The following is a 22,073-nucleotide window of genomic DNA, read 5'->3' as shown; positions in this document are numbered from 1 at the left end:
GTTTATGTGAACTGTTAGATTTGATAAGAATCACACCTGTTACTCCATTATGCAACAACAACCTGGTTAACTAACCACCAGTGCACTTTAATTATATTAATTGGGTATACACATAGATAGCTAGCTCCTTTATTGGTTTGTGAATGGTTGAATGGAGCTTTCCGTCTTTGCAAAATGGATTAATATTTAAGTCTTATCTCAGAAGCTGGTGTTTTTGGAGACAGCAAAGTGTTGATTGATGCGAGAGAACAGCAATTCAAGATAGCAAAGATAATTTATTAGCCAAACTACATTATCCAAAAGTAGAAAATTCAAGAACATTCAAGCTAGTCTGGGGGGAGCACTTCATTGGTGTGCTAAGTTACACATTAGTTATTCTAGTTGCAGTAGTTCTGGAGGTCAAAGATGTTGCAGGGTCTGTGGCAGCACTGATCCACAATGCCTCTCTTCTCCATCTCCTCCATCTGGTCCTTGAAGGCCAGTTCAGCCACCTCTTTATCCCCTCTGGTTCCGCCCGCCATGGGAGACAGGAAGCCTGCCAAGAAACACGACCAGAAGGAAATGAGACCATCAGGTTGATTTCCCCAGTTACTCTATTGTGTGTAAACTTAACATCAAAAGTACTCTATACTTTTTGTCTAGCATTAAGAAAGCATAAAGAAGTAAAACTTAATGTCACTTAACTTTTAGGTCTATTCTAGTGTGCTTAAGTGTTTGAGCCTGGTGCCTGGTGCTTCACTGATACAACATTGAGCAAATATATTTTACCGCTTTGCCACTATTGTACCCATCAGAGAACATTTATACATATATATCACTTAGTGCTGTTTCTCACCCAGCATGGGGTCCACAGCTCTCTTGGGGTTGTAGAAGAAGCCCCTGTCCCCACAGACCAGGTAGAGGGCGTCCACTAAGTGGGAGCCACAGAGGTGTTGTGGAGGAGCCATCGCCTCAAGACTGGACCAGGACAAGGCCAGCAGTACCGCCATGATGGAACCAGCGTGGAGTAACCGGGACATACTGATGGCGCAGAAACACACACACATACACATTGAATATGGATGCAGGGTCGAACAGATTGAGCACAAAATAACAAGGAGACAAAAACAAGGTCATGGAAGTTAAGAAGGGGGAGTAGAAAGCATGTTCTTGAGGAGGATTGAGAGAGCAAAGAAAGATAAGACAATGTGAGGAAGAGGATGGGAGAGGAGGTTGTGAGAGAGACAAAGAAAGAGAAAGTGGGTGAAATGGAGACAAAGTAAAAAGCAGTTGGGTGGAGAAACAGACTATTTAAGGTGGGATGTACAGAATTGATAGAGAAGCTGGCCGGATCACTATACCTGAGGGTTGGAGGAGAAGTGACCTGTAGATGGGAGGAAAAGGTGGAAGAGATGCTTCTCTGCTTCAGCTGTTGAGAACTGTTGGCTGTGAGAATGAACTGAGGAAATCCTTTCACTTTATACCCCAAGAGCTGGTGATTATCATGTTTGGTCACGCCCATTTCCAAACTTGCGTCGCAACAGGAGTGTTTACTAGATGTGGGTGATTTAAGGAAACTTTTCACCCCACTGCATATTTTTTTGTTGCTTGCATTGCACATTATTCCCTTTAAAAAAATCTCTCATAATTCGTTAGGTTCTAGATTCTACAAATGATTATAGGCAAGGCAAGGCAACTCTTTTTATTTAGCACTTTTCATGCACAAGGCAGAAAGTGTTTCACAATCAAACATTGTCATACAATAAAATGAAGTAATAAAATAAAATAGATAAGTAATAGAAAACAAAGGCAAAGTTAAAAAAAAATAATTATAGATAGTGAGATGTTTTTAAGATTAAGCAGAAAGCTAAAGCAAACATACAAGTCTTCAGTCTTTTTTTAAAAGCAGTCAGAGTTGGGGCAAGTTTTAAATCTATAATTATTTCAAGATTGTTCATTTGCTAACATAAACACAAAAATATGACGATCTGGTTCTATGTGGTTTATTTGTTGTGTTGAATTAACCTTTAGTTAGCAGATGCATATCAAAGACAATTTAAACGTTTAAATATGTGTATACTTATGTATATATACGTATATGTTCAATTCATCTTGCCCTAAACTTGGTTTATCTAATCATATGTATATTTATATATATATATATATATATAAATATATGATTAGATAAACCAAGTTTAGAGCAAGATGAATTGAACGCATGGTCTTCTGCTCCATTTTGTCCATTGTACCAATAAGGGATGTTGTACTAGGCAGTTAGAGGCAATCTGCGTTCTCCAGTTCATTAGCCTGGTTTGTTTTACTAAGTGGCGGTCAGTGTTTCAAGGAAAACTCAGAATTCAGTCATTAAGAACTATCCAACCTGCCCTAATGACTGCTGACCACCACAGCTCTGGGCTCACTCCTGTTTGTTCAGTGGGGACATGAGGAGCATCCATGCATGCTGCTTTCTGGCTTTAACCTCATAGGCAGACCACACAGATTGAATTTAATCTGTGTGTCTGTGTTAGTAATACATTTCATATGTTTTATTTAATGTACCAAGTCTGCACTTGGGGTGGGGTTGTACCGCAATCGAACACTAACGGTTTTAAGGTTAATTGTCCTTTATAAACAAAGTGTTTTATTTATTATTTTTAATATTTTAAGTAAAAAATGTTGATGGCTGCGGCAATCAGGGTCAGCTGGATAAAAAACGACTGATGTCTTCTATGCATCGCAGGGCAAAGGTGGTCTGCATTAACTTTCCAAACAGGGAGAGGTTATTGTAACTTATCTTCACTTCATCTATCTATTTGGATTCTCAATGGTTCAAGGTTTTCAGTCCCTTCACCTCTTGGAAAGGGAAGAAAATCACCTCTGTCCTCTTTGGTCATTCGATGTTAGTATGAGGAGGTTGTTTGTCTGTTTATTCTGCTCCTTTTTTCGAATTTACAGCTCCCTCTTGAAATCCGTCATGAGTCAACTTGGTACGGAAGTTCCCCATCTTCCACCTCAGGCTCTTTTTCCAACCATACCATCCTGTCTGAGATCCTGGCTAGTTCAGACGGCTTCTGCCACCATTGAACCATATCATTGGGGTATGGTTTTAAGTCATGCCATTTGGCAGCAAAGGTCTCAAAACTGCCGTGCTTTTGTTCCCTAGGTAACTTAATAGTTTCCCTGTTCTGTCATATGGAACATTTCCGTCACTGAATAGGAATTCTAGAGGAAATATAGAGATAATCAATGATTGAGAACCAATCAGTTGGACAAGGAATATTCAGGATGAAGAAATGCCACCATTTTCCTTTACATTTCAGTTTTGAATGAAAAACCTTATTATTTTTGATTGAGAATCATCAACCTCAAATGTTCAGATTCAACTTGGCTGTGAATTGGTTGGTGGGCAGTTTATGTAAAGCAATCTCAGTCTTAAAATCTGGGACCTGACTGGCATTGAAGGAGGAATACACATTAGTATTGTATTGCATTTTTTGAATGGAGAATCCATCTCATATTGTTTGAAATGTGTCCTTAAATTACAGTTTTGGCATTAAAAGGTTGTTTGAATTTACACATTGCACAGAAAAGAACACACATCCCATTTGAATGTCAATTTGCACAAGAGTATGTCACCGGGTTAAGTGAGTTTTCAGTGCATTTACTGAACTAATTAAATGTTTCAGAAATTCATTATCGGGACAAGGCAATGGACTTTCTGAGGAGAAATTGCTATGTTGCAAGCGATAGTGTTCAAGCAGCCTTTTATCAAAGACGGTAGCACAAAGTTTGCACCTCCAAGCCAATGAAGTCTATAATATACTTTGAAAACAATAATGATAGAGGTTTTACATGTATTTATGTTTTGTGAAATGAACGTCTATAAAAGGCTAATGTTCTGTTTAGACATACAAGATTGAAGAATCTGTATCAGCCAGTTGCTTCAGTTTTATCCTGAAGAGAGTTGATTGAAAAGTACGATAGGCTGCATCTTTTTTAGAAAACCACACTAAAATATCATAATTTTAGGTGGTGACATCAGTTACCTAACATTGCATGAAATAGGGTTATATTTCTGACCCTTATATTAAAATCCAGGGATACCACAATAAAAGTTTTTGTTTTCATTTTGGTCGAATTTCGCCATTTAGTTTCTGTTTCTTTGTGCTATATTGACACTGGTCATGACCGGGGTATTACACACCCAACTTACAAATTTTTTTTTTCTGCTGCCCTGATTTGAGTTTCCATTACCTCTTTAAATGCACAAGTGGTGTCGAGTCGTACCCCTGACCAAAGTGCCGGACCTGCCTCTAAGTGGGTTGCGGGGACATCAGCCCTCATGGCAGTTGGAGCTAATGATGGATTTCATGATTCTTTTCCTTGATTCAGTTCGCGTCGGTCAGTCGCCAAGAAGAATTGTTCGGAATCGTTTGTTCATTCAGTCGCGTTTTCGGTAGTGGTTAATCATGGAATGCACGGTTCTCAGCTTAGTCAGTCGGACTCAGCTCCTCCATCGTTCTCACATAACACATAACATTACAATTAAGTTCCTTTCAGCTGAGGGGCGCTTCATGTCCGGAATCGGGTTGTTGTTGCCCAGGCCAGTCTCTCCTCACCACTCTGCTAACTTAACACATTCAACAGCGAGTCAGCGAGTGGGAGTCGAGTCTGGGAGAACGAACGATAGAGACGAACGAGAGATAACTGAAATGTGGAATCAGGTCGGTTCGTTCTTGTTAAAGAGTCGTTCTTTAGAACTGATTCGGTCACAAACCCATCAATAGTTGGAGCTTGATTGTAGGAATATAGGCTGAACAATAAGTACAATACCTAGGCTGCAGTGGTCTGTGGAGTGAGAGGGGTCTGTGAGGGTCGGCTGGCTAGCTAGCTTGCCTTGCAGGCGCTTATGTCTCAACGCCGAAAGGTTGACCCAATTTTTTTGATTTGCCATAAATTCTAATAAAACTGCCATCATTCGGAAATCTCCACATTCGATTCCTGTCACATTTGGGGATGAAATCGTATTACACAATTGCAAAAAACTTTCTGTTGTTGGTCTGCTCTGCTGATTGGTGCTCCTTGCTTGAATCCCGAAATGAATGCTGGGATATCTGTCCTGCCAAGTCCACCAAGTTACCAACCGCTGCATCCTTGGTCAAATGGGCGTGTTGAGAAAACTTTTGGGAATTTTAACCGTTCTTTGTGATATGCCAACTTGTGTTTTGGGACAGTGTGTTTTGGGGTCCGCAAAAGATGAAGTTTCACAATGACCACAACACAAACAGGGCGTACAGACAAGAACGCAGATTGAGAAAAGCCTGATGTCTCAGATTTTACAACACTTTGAAACGCCCCAAACTCTCTCCAGTTGTTACTGTTGTATGATTTGATGGCATTAAGCAAAAACAACTTGGCAGCTATCAAATATAATATATTCATAAGTATGTTTTAATTAGTGTCTAATCCCATGAAAATAACATTTTTTGTGTTTTTCGTTACCTGAGAATTAGCCCTGGCCTTTATATCTACTTAGGGAGCTTCTATAAACTATGTTGCGTTGATGTTGGCACCTGGTTGTGTTGCTTATATGTTTAAGTCGTCTGACATGCATAAAAACAAATCGTTAGCTAGTAAACAAGAAACAAAAAACATCTGTTACTGTTCAAAAAAGATTTAAATGTGACCTGTTCATTTTTAGTAATGTTACATTACATTTGTATCGAAACAGACTGCATTGATGGCCTAAACCAGTTAGAGACAACAATGCATGACTGCAATGAATCAGGTTTGTGCTTGTTTTGCACCTGACTGACACACTACCACATGCAAAACAGCTCAGACTTCAGGGGAATAATCCAGTGATGTTCAGAGAAAACAAATTTTGGACTGTGTTTTGTGGTGAATAAAAGGACCTTGGACCTCGGACCAATGTTTGAAGTGAATGTTTAACCAATAATATGTTGGGTTGTTTATAATAGGTTTTAGTTACTGAATCTAGCCTAGAGGTTTTATTATTAAGAGAGAAATGCAATGCAGAGTTGACAGCAGTTATGTTCGATGTTATTTCTTCCTATATAACCTGCCTCCCGCTGTTTAAATCCCAGAAACCAGAGGAATAAGCTGTTGTTTGAAGTTGGGTCACAAATGCGACGGTGTAAAGACTAGGACACTTCAGGTTGATGCGCATAGCTAGTTTACGCTAGTACATTACTAAAATGTATTTGTGTTCATCGATGTAAAATTACATGTCGAAAGTTTGTCAACAGAATTCAAACACATTGTCTGTAAATGCCTTGAAACAGAAGACAACTTTGTGTGTAGTTTTCATGCCTTCAAGGAAAAAATATTATTTTATCTGATCTAAAGACTGGTGAAGAGTAAAGGAAGTCTGTTGTATATGATTAAATTATGTAAAAGACAGGCCTAGATCAAATTTTACAGTATGAATTAAAGCATACCGTAATAAGCTTGGATTCTATTTCTTGATTTCATCCAATAGCCAATGCAAAAGTGAATTAAATGATTTTTGGAAGCTATATAAGATAGAGACGTAAAGCATTCTTGCATGTCTTCACATTTACATTAACATATTGAGCTTATGCAGGTGTCAACCTTCCTCTAGACTGCAGGCAGTGAGACAAATACTTGAAGGCTACCACCCTCTAGTGGAAATACAAGAGTCCATATGGAGGAAGTGTTTTTATGCTTTTGGGGGAACACATTTCTGCATAGGCCAATACTGAAAGGCTAAATGCACATATCTCTATACTTCCATGGTGTTTTCTTATAACACAGATTTATATGTTGAATAAAAGCACCTTGGACCAATGTATCTTGGCTAAAAGATAAATGATCTGTTTGGTTGTTTACAAAGGGTTTAAGTTAGTTAATGTAGCTTAGCTTTTTTATTCTAAGAGAGAAATGCAATGCAGCTGCATATAAGGAGTTGACATAGCAGTTTTGTCCAATGTTATTTCATCCCATAAGAGATAACCTCTTACTGTTTTAACCCCTGAAACCACAGGAATTACCACATTAGGGTTTGTCAAGTCACCAATGAGAAGCTGTAAAGACCATGACACTTCAGTGTGCTTCAGAGTGCTACGGTTAGCTAGTTTCAGTAAGTACCTTGCTACATTCTCATTGTAGGCCTATATGTGTACATCAATGTGAAATGGCATGTTGAAAATTCGTCAACAGTTTTCAAATGTTGGGTATTTCTTAAGTAGCAGATACTTGGAATTAATAGTGCTGGCCTAGTGTTGTCCTCATGGTTATTATGACACATGGCAACTTTGTCATACATTTTTAGTACCATCATTGTGTGTGAGTATGTGTGTGAGTATATTGAGCCATGATGCATATGAAATGTGTAACACACACAGTTGCACATTTGGACACAAAGTGTCGGAGAAGCTTTAACCTCTCTTGGACTTGGCAATCAACATCAACCGCTGCCTAAACAGAGCTTCACACATCCACACACAGGTCAGAGTGGAATATTCACTAAGCATTGGGTTGTACTCTTATTTTCCTCAAATGATTGTTTTATTTTAGCAGTTTATTTAACAGTGACAAAATGGCATAGATACTATTTAACGATAAGATGAGATTCAAGATGAATAAGTGATTCAGTTGTCTGCAATCTACAACCTCACTGCCACTGAATTACACACATTGTTCCTTTAAGCATTCATTTATATAACTATGCATAAAACTTCAATATTCTGATAGAAAATGATGTAACTTATAACAACCCACAATATCCTAATGTTAAGAACATGCTGGAATAGAAACAGGCAGTTGGCAGTGTTACTAAAATGGTGCATCCCCTTGCCTCTCCTCAGAACCTGTTCATTACAGATAGGTTCCATCCATCAGTCTCATTGTTGGCACACTGGGCCTAAAATCTGGCTCTTCGCCTGACTATAACTCTTTCATTTACAAAAGGAACTGGCATGGCCTCCTCAATTAACCTTGGGAGTCCTTAAGAAGTTAACCACCCAACAATACTTACACATGCAGACGCTTAGAGAAAATATACGGCATGATCAGTCTATCTATGCCAACAACTCTAGACAAAATGTAATAATAATAATAATAATACATTTAATTTAGAGGCGCCTTTCAAGACACCCAAGGTCACCTTACAGAGCATATAGTCATCATTCAAAACTATGTAAAACAGACTAGGAATAAAAGGAAAACAGAGGTTAAACATGAATAATAATAATAATTAATAACACTCAAAGACGCCTAAAGTGAAGGGGGGACCTCACTAACCACCACCAATATGTAGCACCCACTTGGGTGATGCACGGCAGCCAATCGGTGCCAGAACGCTCACTACACACCAGCTTGAGGTGGAGAGTTAGGGATGAGGTGGAGAGTGAGGGAAAAGAACATTTAAACACTATCGACCATATTTAAACACTATCGATCACATTTAAACAATATCGACCACATGTAAACACTATCGACCACATTTAAACACTATCGACCATATTTAAACACTATGGACCACATGTAAACCCTATCGACCACATGTAAACACTATCGCCCACATTTAAACACTATCACCCACATTTAAACACTATGGACCACACGTAAACCCTATCGACCACATTTAAACACTAACGCCCACATTTAAACACTATCGCCCACATTTAAACACTATGGACCACATTTAAACACTATGGACCACATGTAAACCCTATCGACCACATGTAAACCCTATCGACCATATAATATGTACCTGCTGTCAACAGAAAATGAAATACACGGCTTATACAAATGTCATATACAATCCATACTCTCCAATTGTTGATTAATTTAGATCATAATAAGTAACTGGGTTTCATTCTTGAAACCATTAAACAGAGTCTGAGAGAATGCAGTGCAATAGATAAATTAGGATTGTTGCGCAATGATACAACTATGGCATAATAAATGTTGGAATATAGTGAAACAAAATCAATCTATATGATACTGTGTTGATATTAGTAAACATTGTTTAACCATCATATGAGATTGAGATACATATTGTTGAAGTTGCCCTTGCATTTCCACCCAAAGACCAAGCCTTTAATTCCCTGATCCAACCAGATGGATAGTTTGTTCACACCACTCACTTTCTAGAAGATAGAATTAGCCGTTCTAAATGTTCTCTTACACACTTATACAGATAGTCATGTATATAATTTATTATTGGCCTACTTTTTTTTTTTTACTGGTGCCTTGAGGTTGGTGGGTAGTGGTTTGGGAGTTTTCCAACGTCGGCTTTTGTTCTGTATACTGAATAATTGATATGAAATGACCAACGTATAGGAGCTTCAACCTCAAATTTAAGTTATGCTGACATTATTTTAGATTTGTTGCCCCATCAAGCGTGTTTCAAATTCTGTCAGATGCAAAAAGAAATCCAAGAGCAAAATATTAGAGCAATATATGGTTGTGTTACATGAAGCACATACTTTCACACAGCTTTTAGGGAGGATGGGAAAAATGAATAATTGCTCTGCTAGCTGTGAAGTTTTCTTCTCTCCCGTAAGCCCAGTTTGTCACATTTCAGCGGCCGGATAGGTTAATTACCTGCCCTATATGTTCCATGGCTCCAGTAACACGGGAATTCGGCAAGTTGCCATTATCTTAATTATTATACAAGGCTCATTGGCGTATGTTTTACACCCTATTAGTGCAAACTACTCGGTCCATACGCAAGTACAGAAATGTAGGCCTTTGTTATATGATTTGTAACAAATGGCTGTAATTTATACCATAATTCTACAGTAGGCCTAACTTACTATTAGGCTACTGATAATTTTACAACCTATACTTGTATCTCCTTACATTCTGCCATGCAGTAGAACATTGAAATACAATATTAATAATATGTGTTTCCTGCAGAAAATGAGGTGAGTGCTGTAGTGCAAAATGAGGTTCAAAATATTTTTAATAAAGCAACAATTTTAGACGTAAAGGAATGTTGAATAGCCTAAATCAAGGGAAAAGATTAGAACAGAGTTCAAAAGTTGAATGCTTTATTGGAGTAAACAATGTAAACATGCACACCATTTAAAAAAAAAAAAATACAAAAACAAACAATTAAAGTGCAGAGTTAAACAGATAGATAAAGGGATAAAGTTTGAATACATTTTGATAAAATGTAGAATAGCTGAGCTGTTGGGAAAAAAAGTTTGAAATGGTTGAATCATGTCGGTGTGAAAGTCAAGTCAAGGACTATGGCCACCTGGTGGTCCCGTCCACCATTGTGAGGAAATAGGTGAAACCACGGGAGGGGGAAAGTGGATCCAATGGGTCCACGTTCATGTGATCAAACCGTTGCTCCGGCACCTCAAACAGCGCCAATAGCACCTTGATGTATCGATGGACTTTCGCCCTCTGCCACTCCACCCAGTCCCTGACCTCCTACCAAAGCATGTGCCACAAAAACTTCGCTGGCATTAACCGCTGTGAGGGCTTCCTATCTGGTTGTGAAATAGTTGGTTTAAAAAAATATTTGTTTTCAAGTAAAAAGATTGCTTTACATTAAGTATCTCTCCTCTTGTCGGATAATATTTTTGTGCCGTTTGATTCACCCGTACGTTTTTGCTTTAAATGGAAAGCTTCGGCAACAGAAGTCGCGGCAAACTGGACTGAATAATCGTGTTCCATCAGAGTGAGGAATAAAAATATTGAATGAAAAAAACAATAGAGTGGATATTCCCAACCTTTCCCGGGTTTCCGATATTCCCCGGATGCTGGTGCTTCGAAATTCCCCGGAACGCTTCCAATTCAAAAGTAGGGATTTCCAAGGGATTAGCAAAGGTTGAAAACACTTGGTATTATGTTAGTAGGCCTACACAAGAAAATAAAATATTCAACATAAGTCTAGTCGTTTTTACAAATTGTCGAAATCGTACATATTCGACCTTTAATTGATTTAATTGTGTCTTTATGCGTCTATTGGACTTGTTTTAACGTTGAACATTGCATGTGAACAGGTAATGTGGTTTATTACTGTGGCATTACTCACATTTGTTTTTTGGGTCCAGCGCACCTCTACATCAGTGCCCGCCCCACAGACTGCTTACTAGCGTTCTCTGTCCCGCTCTCCTGCACGCGCGCCCGATTTCCCCGTGTGTCTCTCGCGCCCTTTGGTAGAAATCCCCACTTTCCATCGAGCAGCTGTTGCAGTTAACCCTCTCTGAGCTTTCCATCGAGCCGCTGTAGTAGGGTTAGGGACCGTGTTGTCCCTCTCTCAGCTGTCCCAGCTCCCGGGCTGTCTAAATAACTATACACCTGTATGTTCCTTCTCGGCGACATGAAACCGTGGGGCGCCCTCAGTGCATCGCTGTTCCTGTTTGGTCTTACTTTATTACCAGGTAAGACTACATTTTAACCATTCATTTGTTGCGCTTTCAAACATTTCATATCCCTCATCGTGTCTAATGCTGTGTTATTTATTTATTTATTTATTTGAGTGAATTCTTACACAATCGGTTTATTAAAATACAACGTGTGAAGAGGCCTATGTTGTGCAGTGTTTGTGTGTGTGTGTGTGTGTGTGTGTGTGTGTGTGTGTGTGTGTGTGTGTGTGTGTGTGTGTGTGTGTGTTTGTGTGTTTGTGTGTTTATTTAAAGACTAAATTTCTCCAACTCATCTTCTCAGATTATACAGTTTGGTCAGCAGATTACTCTTTTAATTAGATTATTGTCAAAGATAATTTTCCTTCTCTCATTGTCCTGTTCTCTGCCATTCTCTGTCTGTCTATTCCCCTTATTTTCTCATCCCTCGGTTCCAGCTCCATCCAGCCATGTTATAATCCCCACCATCTGTGGTCTTAAACGGGCATTAATGTACCGTGCCGTTCATTACACGATATGCCCTTACAGACGCAAACTCCCACAGGGGGTTGTATTTCCAGAACACCTGAAATGCTTTTTTCGGTCTTTCTGGGTGATTAATGTTGGATAAGGGTGCGGAACGGTGCGTGGGGGTTCCCACGCAGCAGCGGACGAACACGGCTGTTATCAGTAGCAGTCATGTGTGTGGCTTCTACTCCTATTAAGGGTACCAGGCCGTTTACACCGTGCACTTGAATGAAGGTTCTAATGGTGGTTGTTATCTGGCCAGGACAAGCAGATGGAGAGAGAGACAGAGACAGACAAGGAGATAGAGACACCAGGGACAAACTGCTTGGACAAAAGTGTAAATTTGTAAACACGTAGACAATACAAGGAGACATACATGTGCCCAACAATTTGTACAAGTTGATGAACGTGGTTGCTTCATATTGTCATATTCTTATTCTAATACCTATATATATACTTTTTAAATAGCCTTTTATGCCTTATATGGATATGGCAAGAGAGAGAGTAAGGCAGGTTCAAACGGAGCAGGAGTCTTACATAGGGCCAAAGTTTGGAAATTAACCAGGGTCTCTGATTACAGTTATAAGTGTAAAATCCAGATAGACCATTGAGTTGCTCCAGACAGTCAACACATTTAAACACAAATGTATAGACAGGACCTACTTTTTCACATCTTAAATCTACCATTAACTCCCTTGCTATATTCAAGCAAGTAAAAACCTCATGGATGGCGTTGATCATGGAGGATCAGGAGTGTCCAGCTGGATTATCTCTCAGTCAAATCTCACTCTGAGGCATGATGGGTTGTCCCGGCTATAATCTGCATAGTCATTAACACTTCTGATCTCAAACGGATCCCGAACACACGCACACACCACCACTCTCCTCCTCCACTATCTTCAACCACTTTGCCATTACTCTTCCATCTCCATTCTTTTTTCTCCTTTATATTACACTCAACACAATATAGCAATATTCTCAATAGGTATAATATAAGGATTTAAGTATAGCAAAAAAAGAGCAGCATGCAACATGCACAATTATGTCATTGTAATTTGATCACATAATGTGACAATAATGTGTGTGTTAAGTCTGTGTGTTTTACTCCTAACTGCATAGGCCATTGATTGAGTTGGTGATGGTAATGAGCTTCTTCTGCAGAGAGAGAGAGAGAGAGAGGAGAGAGAGAGAGAGAGAGAGAGAGAGAGAGAGAGAGAGAGAGAGAGAGAGAGAGAGAGAGAGAGAGAGAGAGAGAGAGAGAGAGAGAGAGAGAGAGAGCGCAGAAGAAGCCATGTGCCAACTGGCACACAGGAAGCTCTTCCAGTTGAGATCTCACTGCTCCTTCTCTCTCCCTCTCCTATATATCCTCTCCCCTCCTCTCTTTTCCTATAATGAATCTAGGTAAAAAGTGCTGACTATCCTCAGCCTTGAACCTACCAAAAGGAGTGGAATCAGACTGTACTTGGGGAGGAGGGGGGGGAGAGGGAGAGGGAGAGAGAGAGAGAGAGACCCACAGCCAATGTTCAACAGCTGAAAACTTGATACTAAAAAAGAGAAAGATTGACAACAACCCACAGTTAATATATGAAATGATTAGTAAGATGATAATAATGAGTGAGAGAGGCAGTGATTGAGAAAGATTAACAATTTAATAAAGATCCATTGATAATCATTATTCCAGCATAACATATTGATTAAAAAACGAATTGTACTTTAGTAGCTCCGCCAAGCTTCATAGGGCATACTTTTAATGGCCAGTCTTGTTCGTCCTCAGTTTGCCCTCGCTGCCCATCGCTCTTTGTCTGCGTTCTTTCCTCTACCTCTTAATTGATGTATTATGTGTCGTCCAGCCCCCCTCCCCCTTGTGTTTTGGTTTTATGGGTTTAGAGTAGGTTTGAAGGTGTGATGTGCGGTGGTGATGGCGGAGGAGGATCTGCATCGATGGTTGCCTACATCTGTCTCTGATCTATTTTATTTCACCACCTCTGCCTTTTCTCTCGATGGATCCCCAACCCCGCTAACCCTGGAGACAGATGAAACAGGATTTTGCTCTCTACTAAAGGCCAGACAGACGTTCTCCATGGTCCTCCAGATGTCCTTATTTGTTCAAGGCAAATTTAAATCTCCCTCTCTCTCCCTCCTTTCCCTGCTCTCATTGCTCATTGCAAAGTAGGGCTATCTGAAGGTCATTACAAAGGACTAGGATGCTCTCTGCCTCCTTTTTAATACAAGGCATGTCAACTATTTCTCAATCTCTCTCCGTCTCTCTTGCCCTCTGCTCGCTCCTTCTCTTTCCACTAACTATCCAACTTTATCTCTGTCTCTCGTTGTTGTTCTCTCTCCATCTAGACTCTCCCTACTTTCTTTCTTTTTCTATTTCTCTCACTTGCTAATGTTAATAATCCAAACTATGTTGACTCTCCCTCAATAGTGTCAATATTTTGAAGTGGATGAGGACTATTCCTGTTCCCATTTGTTGGAGGTGATTTTAAAAGATATGTTTACACACACTTTGTCATTATATATTTTTTCCTTTTATATTCATAACGTTTGACATTGATTTTTCTTTTCAGTCAAATGAGACAAAATGTTTGTTGTCTCACAAGGTTGCAATAGCTTCACTGCACAAAGTGTCAACTGGGACAAAATATTATGATAACTCAAAACACAGGAAAGATACATTTCTTTCCCGTCCATTATTCTATCCCCGATGAACCCATCGTTTCTTCAGGTTCAGTATATATAGTGTGTGTTGCACAGTGATGATATGTAAGATCAGCTTCAACATAAAACATCCTTGACTTCTAAGGCTGTTTGTAGATGGCCAGCTGGGCTGACAGCGCACTGTGGTTCTGCCAGAGGGGTCGTTCATTCTTCCACTAGTGACAAAGTGATGCTATCTGTAACTGTCCTCCAGATATTTCCCTCATTTCCTATCCCCCCTCCCTGCTTCCCATTAGCAGTTTGGAATCACCTTATAGGGTGTCAACAGTTCTTCTTGAAAAGCTCATTCGTACAAAGAGCATGATAATGTATGAACTGAGATGACTGGTCTTTGTGGTGTGTTGCTATGATTGAAACGTAGGAGGATACAATAGTGACCACGAGAATAGTATTTGAGCATTACAATCTGAGTCAACAAAAAAATTGGTTGGGAAAAACCAATGCAAAAAATCTAGAAAACAAAGAAAGAAAAGCTAAGCTTGGTTGAATCAACAGTAAGTAAACCACAGGTCAGTAACAGTAGGCTACTTGTTGTGACATTCACTTAAAATGCTATATTGGATTCTATCATCTTATGATGGTCTTCAATGTAAACACCAATCCATATGCAAACTTAATAGGCAGCAACCATCCATCCTTTGGGGTGTAGACCTATTTCATTGTTAGTCTTTTTTGGATACAGTGTTACTGGGATAATCAATGGTGAACAATGTTATTTTCTTTCTTTCTTTCTTTCTTTCTTTCATGTTTATTTCGAAAATGTAGACAAAACAAAAACAACAAATTTTGCCAATTACAACAATAAAGCCATTCAAGAATGAATAACAAAAACAAAAACAATAATAGTAATTGTAAAAATAAAAAGCAAAAAATACAAATAATTTTTAATAAATGTTGCTGACCCTTCGCTCTTGCTCTTTCTATGTCCGTCTCACTCACACATGTACCCTTACCTGCAAAAACATATTTTTCGCAGTCTGTCTGGGAGCTCACGGACGTTATGCCCAGAAGCTTATGAGCGACCTCTTCTCCAACTACACCAGCGCCCTGCGACCGGTGGAGGACACGGACAACATCATCAATGTGACCCTGCAGATCACCCTCTCCCAGATCATCGACATGGTAACGCCAGACCTGTTTGCTTTCACACACACTCCCGTCCTAACAACAGTCCACTCATCATCGCTGCAGTAAAAATGAAAGGGATGGAAAACAGCACAACCCATTGGATGTGTCGTGTGGTGTTTACTTCTTCAAATTCCGAATTGCTATAACTTCATTCAGCCAAACCTCTGACTTCATGTAAATGGCCTGCGTTGACCAGCTGAGGTGTGTGATGGTTAATGGTAATCCGCTTGGCTACGGAGCCAGGAATGAAAATAGACTCCGACCATTCAATCAAAACATATTTAGATGATAAACAGGCTTAATATCTTCCCTCTGCTCAGGATGAGCGGAACCAGATCCTGACCACCTACCTGTGGAACAGGCAGATGTGGACAGACGCCTACCTGACCTGGAGCAAGGAGGACTACGACGGCCTGGACGCCATTCGCATCCCCAGCCGCCTGGTCTGGAAGCCTGACATCGTCCTCTACAACAGGTGCCTCGGCCTCCCAAGCGGTCCAGCTTACTCCTAGCTGGAAATACGTTCTTTTGGCCCTTCTTGCACAAATAATGTACTTCGGCAGTGTTATTCATCCTCAGCTTAAGCTCAGCTGCATAAACAACCCCTGTCATAAATCGTATCTAATAAAGGGACGGACCGGAGTAGTAAATTATACCTAAGGCAAGTGAGAACTATGTTGGGGGAAATTTTGAAAAGTACGTAGAAAAACATACAGATACATAAGTACACATAAATATGTATACAAACGTCCACATAGCAAAACATACTTAATCGTACTCATACATACATAGGCTACACATACGTATACATACACATACATAGTATACATGCGTATGCATGCTGATACATATGTAGACAAACATATACATAAGTACACATACATATGTATGCATAAGTACACATACATATGTATAAATAAGTACACAATCAAACGCTATAACCCATTATTCCATCAATCGCAAGTCCGCTTTACGCTGCCCAGGGACTTGAAACTCGGCATGCTCGCACATTAGCCTCGGTGTCCTTAGCATGTCAGCGTGCTCGCGGAATACTGCGCACACGGCGAGATGACTCAACCACATGCATTTTCTTCAGATAATGCACGTGTGGCGAAATGTCTATTTTCAACTGTAACCTAATAATCTTTTATATATATTAAAGTTCCACATCCCTTCTTCATCTGCTAATATTATTCTCTCTCTCTCTCTCTCTCTCTCTCTCTCTCTCTCTCTCTCTCTCTCTCTCTCTATCCCTCCTTTAAACCCCCTCACCAACTCTAAACCATGGCCAACTCACCCCAGTGCCAACGACCAGTTCTCCAGTTCCATGGAGACCAACGTGGTGCTGCGGAACGACGGCTCGGTGATGTGGGACCAGCCGGCCATCACCAAGAGCTCCTGCTCGGTGGACGTGGCCTTCTTCCCCTTCGACATGCAGCAGTGCCGCCTCACCTTCGGCTCCTGGACGCACAACGGCAACCAGATGGACCTGGTCAACGCCCTGGACAGCGCCGACCTGGCCGACTTCGTGCCCAACGTGGAGTGGGAGGTAGGGGGTTGGAGATGAACCACTTCTCAAAGTGGAGGTTAAGGACTACATCCTTCATCGGACTACACACATTTACATTTAGGGCATATAGTAGACGCTTTTATCCAAAGCGACTTACAATAAGTACATTTGTCCTAAGAAAGTTAAACAATATATCGTTGTTGGATGTTTATAAAACCAAATGCAAAGCACTAACAATCGCTAGGTTGACCCATTCCCGGTATTCAACATAGACAGATATGATAAGATGCTACATAACTAAGTACTATTAAATATGACATACAATAAGTGCGTACGTTAAGTGCCAGGGTGCACAACATACAACAAGTGGGATGGGAGGGTCTTAAGACCTCTCTGCAGAGCCACCCAGCCTATGCAAAGTCTGGGTGAACCCTAAACAGGTTTGTCTTAAGTCTTTTACGGAAGCTGTTGAGGGACTCTGCACTCCTTACATCGGCAGGGAGCTCGTTCCACCACTGTAGTGCCAAAAGAGAGAAGAGGTTTCACTTTAATGATCGGCTTTTACTTGCTCTTTGCGATGGCGATGCCAGAAGTCCGGCTGAAGTAGTCAGCTCATAGTGGTTATTACACACAAATGATCACTATGATCTTTTCCCTACATCCTGCCTCTTCCTCCTGCTCAAGGTGCTCGGCATGCCGTCCAAGAAGAACGTGATCGTGTACGGCTGCTGCTCGGAGCCCTACCCGGACATCACCTACACGCTGCACCTCAAGCGCCGCTCCTCCTTCTACATCTTCAACCTGCTCATCCCCTGCATGATGATCTCCTTCCTGGCCCCGCTGGGCTTCTACCTGCCGGCCGACTCGGGGGAGAAGGTGTCCCTCGGGGTGACGGTGCTGCTGGCGCTCACCGTCTTCCAGCTGATGGTGGCTGAGAGCATGCCGCCCTCCGACAGCGTCCCACTCATAGGTCACTGCTGTTCCTGGGGGTTTCTGATGGTGATGTTGATGTGTTGTGCGGAGGTCACCCCTGTGTGCCTTTTTGTCGAGTCTCGCTTGATAAAATATCCAACACAGGGTTATTCTGGAGAGTGAAATCTTTGCGACAAGCCAAAGGTTGAATATGTCGTACGAATAAAATGAAAGAAAATAGAAATAGAAAAAGGTTGTACATTCGGTCATTCGGTTGCATGTACTACTAGCCCTTTAGTCTAGCCCTAAACTGCACTGAACCTATTTTCTTCTTTGAAAATGTTTCTGATAGAATTGTGGGGTAGAAAATATTGGGTGTGTTTATGTGTATGTGTGTTTTTCTTATTAGCATCCAGTACAGAGAATTGGTTGCTGGTAATGATTGGGCTCCAAAGTAATTGAAAAAAATCGAAAGATAAAAGCCTCAAAATTATCACACAAATATATGAAAGATTATTGTTTTATGTACTTGTACAATTAACTATCACTATACTTCCAGTTTGCTCCATGACTTATAGCATCAACTTTTATAAGTGTCTTGGTGAAAAATAAAACATTTGTTCCAATCTCTTAATCTAGGGAAGTATTACATTGCCACCATGACGATGATCACCGCGTCGACGGCCCTGACCATCTTCATCATGAACATCCACCACTGTGGACCCGAGGCACGCCCCATCCCACAGTGGGCCCGCCGCTTGATCCTGGACTACCTGGCTCGGATCTGCTTCGTCTACGAGGTCGGCGACAACTGCCTGGGGCCGTGCACGAAGCAGCCCGCGCTGGAGCCCGCGCCGCTGGAGCAAGAGGAGGAGGGTGTACACTGGGGGGCCAACTGGGATCTCAACGGGGGAGCCTGGGACTGCCAGGAGCCGAGGCCAGGGGCGACACCCCCACCCGACCCGAAGGAAGGGGTGGGTCACGCCAAGCAGGCCGACCAGAAGGAAGCCCTTGTGAACATTGAGGAGGGAGCCGTGGGAGGGGGGCCCGTAGGAAGCTGTACCGGGACAGAGAAAGGTGCAGGGGGTGTGGACACCAGAGAGGGTGCAGGCGGAGGAGTCGGGGACGGTCGTCTAGAAGGTGGTGAAGGGGGAGGAGGAGCGGGGGAGATGAGGAGGAGGGAGGGGATGTGCCAGCTGCAGGGCCTGCGCCGGGACGTGGAGCTGATCGCCAGCTGCTACCAGGAGCAGCGCTCGACGCAGAGCCTGGTGGGGGAGTGGAGGAAGGTGGCCAAAGTCATGGACCGCTTCTTCATGTGGCTCTTCTTCATCATGGTCTTCTTGATGAGTCTGCTCATCATGGGGAAGGCAATGTGAAAAGGGGCTTCAGCTGATATCCTTCTTGCCAATCCGTTTTTTTTATTCACCAGTCATCACAATTTGGTCACATGTTTGCTTGTGCACTAAAACGTTTCGCTGCAGTAGCAGGTAGCACTTAACTGCAACTTTTAAGCATTAATAAGGAACTTGGATAGAAAGTGAATTCCTTATTTATGAAGAATTGTTCATACATGAATACTCGTTGAACTATTCATAATCAGTTATATATTATTAATACAATAATTAGATAATGGTTTACAAGATTAGTCAATGAGTTAATGAGTAATTTATAATACAAATGTAATTTATAATACTTTATAAACACTTAATAATGCTGCAATTCATGATTAGTAAATGTAGTTTGACAACATTAGTTAACTTTTTTGTGTCATTAGCATGACTAAAAGGCTGGAAATGCCTTGCAGCAGTACCAAGTTGTAGTAAGGTATGTTTAGTCCTCAATTTAGACCTCATACCAAATACTTAACTAATGTTTTATACCTGCCTGAAGTTATATGAATTGCAGCATTAAGTGTTCATAAAGCATTAACATGTAAATAGTTTGCAAATCATCAACTCGCATTTCATAAATGAACCATATTAACCATTTTTCTTGTTATCTTATTAATAATGTACATTATGAATTGCTGACTGCGACTGACTTAACGAACACCAGCATTGTCTTATATATTGAATACATGCTGCTGAAACTCACCCAGGCTTGGGCCCACAGCCCACTGTGGTGTAAACAAGGCAAGGCAGCATGTCAGGGAGCTAGTTTATTTTAGGAAACCATTATACCTTAATCTTTTTAAATTTTTGCTACATATACAAACTACCAGCATTGACCAAAGTGCTGCGGAATTTAAGGTGCGTATAGAAGAAAACAAGGAGATTCATACATACATTCCTTGACACTGTTAGTAACACGTTGTCCCAGACTTTTCCAGCGTTGCAAGACTAGGATCTGCTGGTCTGCAGTGTCAAAAGATGCAGTGAGATCTTTGACATCAGATTTTATGTTAGGCCAATGAACAAGCAAAAAGCAACCACACAGATGCAGAAGTTGTAGCAATATCTATTAAGGAAGCAATATACGTTAACACATGTCCACTTCATCAACCCACTTGGTCACTTGTTTTTCTTCAAACTTTTTTTTGCTGTAGCACTAAAATCGTTTTGCTTCTGATTTTGAAAATAATCAAACATGTTGAATGTGATTCTGCCAACATAAATGCACACATGCACACACACAGACACATAAACACAAAGATGTATTAAGGAACTATCACAGTATTAATATGGTTAAATATGGAATATGGTTTATCACTCACCTGTATAACAAATATAATATAATAAAATATAACAATACAAATAAAATTAACTGAACTGAATTTTCGGCATTTTCGCAATATACAAACATGCATGAAACTCTTTTACCTTGTTTATTATTGAGAGTCTGGGGCTCCTGGGCCTTGAGGTCAAAGGATGGGTGAAGAGAGGAAGAGTTGAATACATATGGATGACTGAATAAAAGTGTGAAAAGGTGTAGGGCTACCAGAATAACCCGATTTGTGTAATGTATTATTTATGTTTTTTAATTTTTAAAGGTTTTACTGATACAACCTATTTAGGGCGAGCTGCAATGAAGAATACTCCAAAAGTATTAAGCTGAATGGTTATTGTTACTTATTTGCTAGCAATAACGAATAGAAATAATGTAATGTAATCTATTTTATAATATTTAGATACAACCAAATAGAGAAAAATAGTATCATTACATTGCATTCGTTTTGTCTTGTATTACAGCCCCCTGTTCAAAGGGAGTCAATTGCACCAAAACAATTTATGCACAGAAATTACAATAGATACTTTTCTGTAATTGTTTGAGCGTGCTCTCTGCATGTGCAACCCACTAATACAACAAAACTTGAACACGATGGATCAAAACTTGAACACGAAAAGAGTTAACACCTTTAACAAGCTGTTTTTCAATAAGGGCATAACAGCTGCAAGTTAACGTGAACTACCAGTAGAGGGCGAAAGGCTACTGTGTCTTAAAATTGCACCAGCAATACACTCTTACCGACTTGTTAGTCTACATCATATCACACCGCGTCGTAAGAGCTTCATTAGCCTCACACAGCCATGAAAACACCAGTCTAAATACAGAAGACTACAACTCCGAATGCAAGTAACACAATTATATAATCATTACATTATTTGAGACTGCAAATTAAACAGACACCGGCAGGTGGAGGTATAATAGTGCCAAATGTACTCCAACCAGTGCTGGTACAAGCATACAATTAGTATGCACGGTGAGGCCTGATTTATAATGGATAAAGTGTTTTAGTAGGCTCTTAATAGGCCTACAGAATGAAATCATGATCAGTATATAATTAGATCAAGTGTTTTGGTCCAAAACTGCTTTATATGCTATGAGTTATATTGAAGCCAGTGCAGTGATATAAGCATTGGAGTGGTCTGCTTCTTTATCTTTTAAAACTCGCAGCCTCATAATGGATGAGGTTGAGCTGTTTAAGAGCTTTTTTTGAGAATACG

The 22,073-nt window shown here is 40.5% G+C and overlaps 2 protein-coding genes across 2 annotated transcripts; one reads left to right on the top strand and one right to left on the bottom strand.

The window, feature by feature from the left end:
• Positions 1-255: 255 nt before the first annotated feature.
• Positions 256-1,516, bottom strand: ins (preproinsulin). The gene is made up of 3 exons (XM_060056852.1): positions 1,341-1,516; positions 836-1,020; positions 256-535 (listed from the first exon to the last, which is right to left on the bottom strand). The coding sequence occupies exons 1-3, from the start codon at positions 1,499-1,501 to the stop codon at positions 378-380; spliced, it is 504 nt and encodes a 167-aa protein (XP_059912835.1). The 5' UTR covers positions 1,502-1,516; the 3' UTR covers positions 256-377.
• A 9,538-nt stretch (positions 1,517-11,054) lies between these two features.
• Positions 11,055-20,902, top strand: LOC132461622 (neuronal acetylcholine receptor subunit alpha-9). The gene is made up of 6 exons (XM_060056850.1): positions 11,055-11,366; positions 15,556-15,701; positions 16,028-16,182; positions 17,010-17,256; positions 17,902-18,187; positions 18,769-20,902. The coding sequence occupies exons 1-6, from the start codon at positions 11,288-11,290 to the stop codon at positions 19,503-19,505; spliced, it is 1,650 nt and encodes a 549-aa protein (XP_059912833.1). The 5' UTR covers positions 11,055-11,287; the 3' UTR covers positions 19,506-20,902.
• The last annotated feature ends 1,171 nt before the right edge of the window (positions 20,903-22,073 follow it).

The sequence above is a fragment of the Gadus macrocephalus genome, chromosome 7, assembly GCF_031168955.1.
Source record: "Gadus macrocephalus chromosome 7, ASM3116895v1".
NCBI classification, from domain to species: domain Eukaryota; kingdom Metazoa; phylum Chordata; class Actinopteri; order Gadiformes; family Gadidae; genus Gadus; species Gadus macrocephalus.
The sequence above is the reverse complement of the archived record's forward strand: the minus strand, read 5'-3'. Positions and strand labels throughout refer to the sequence as shown.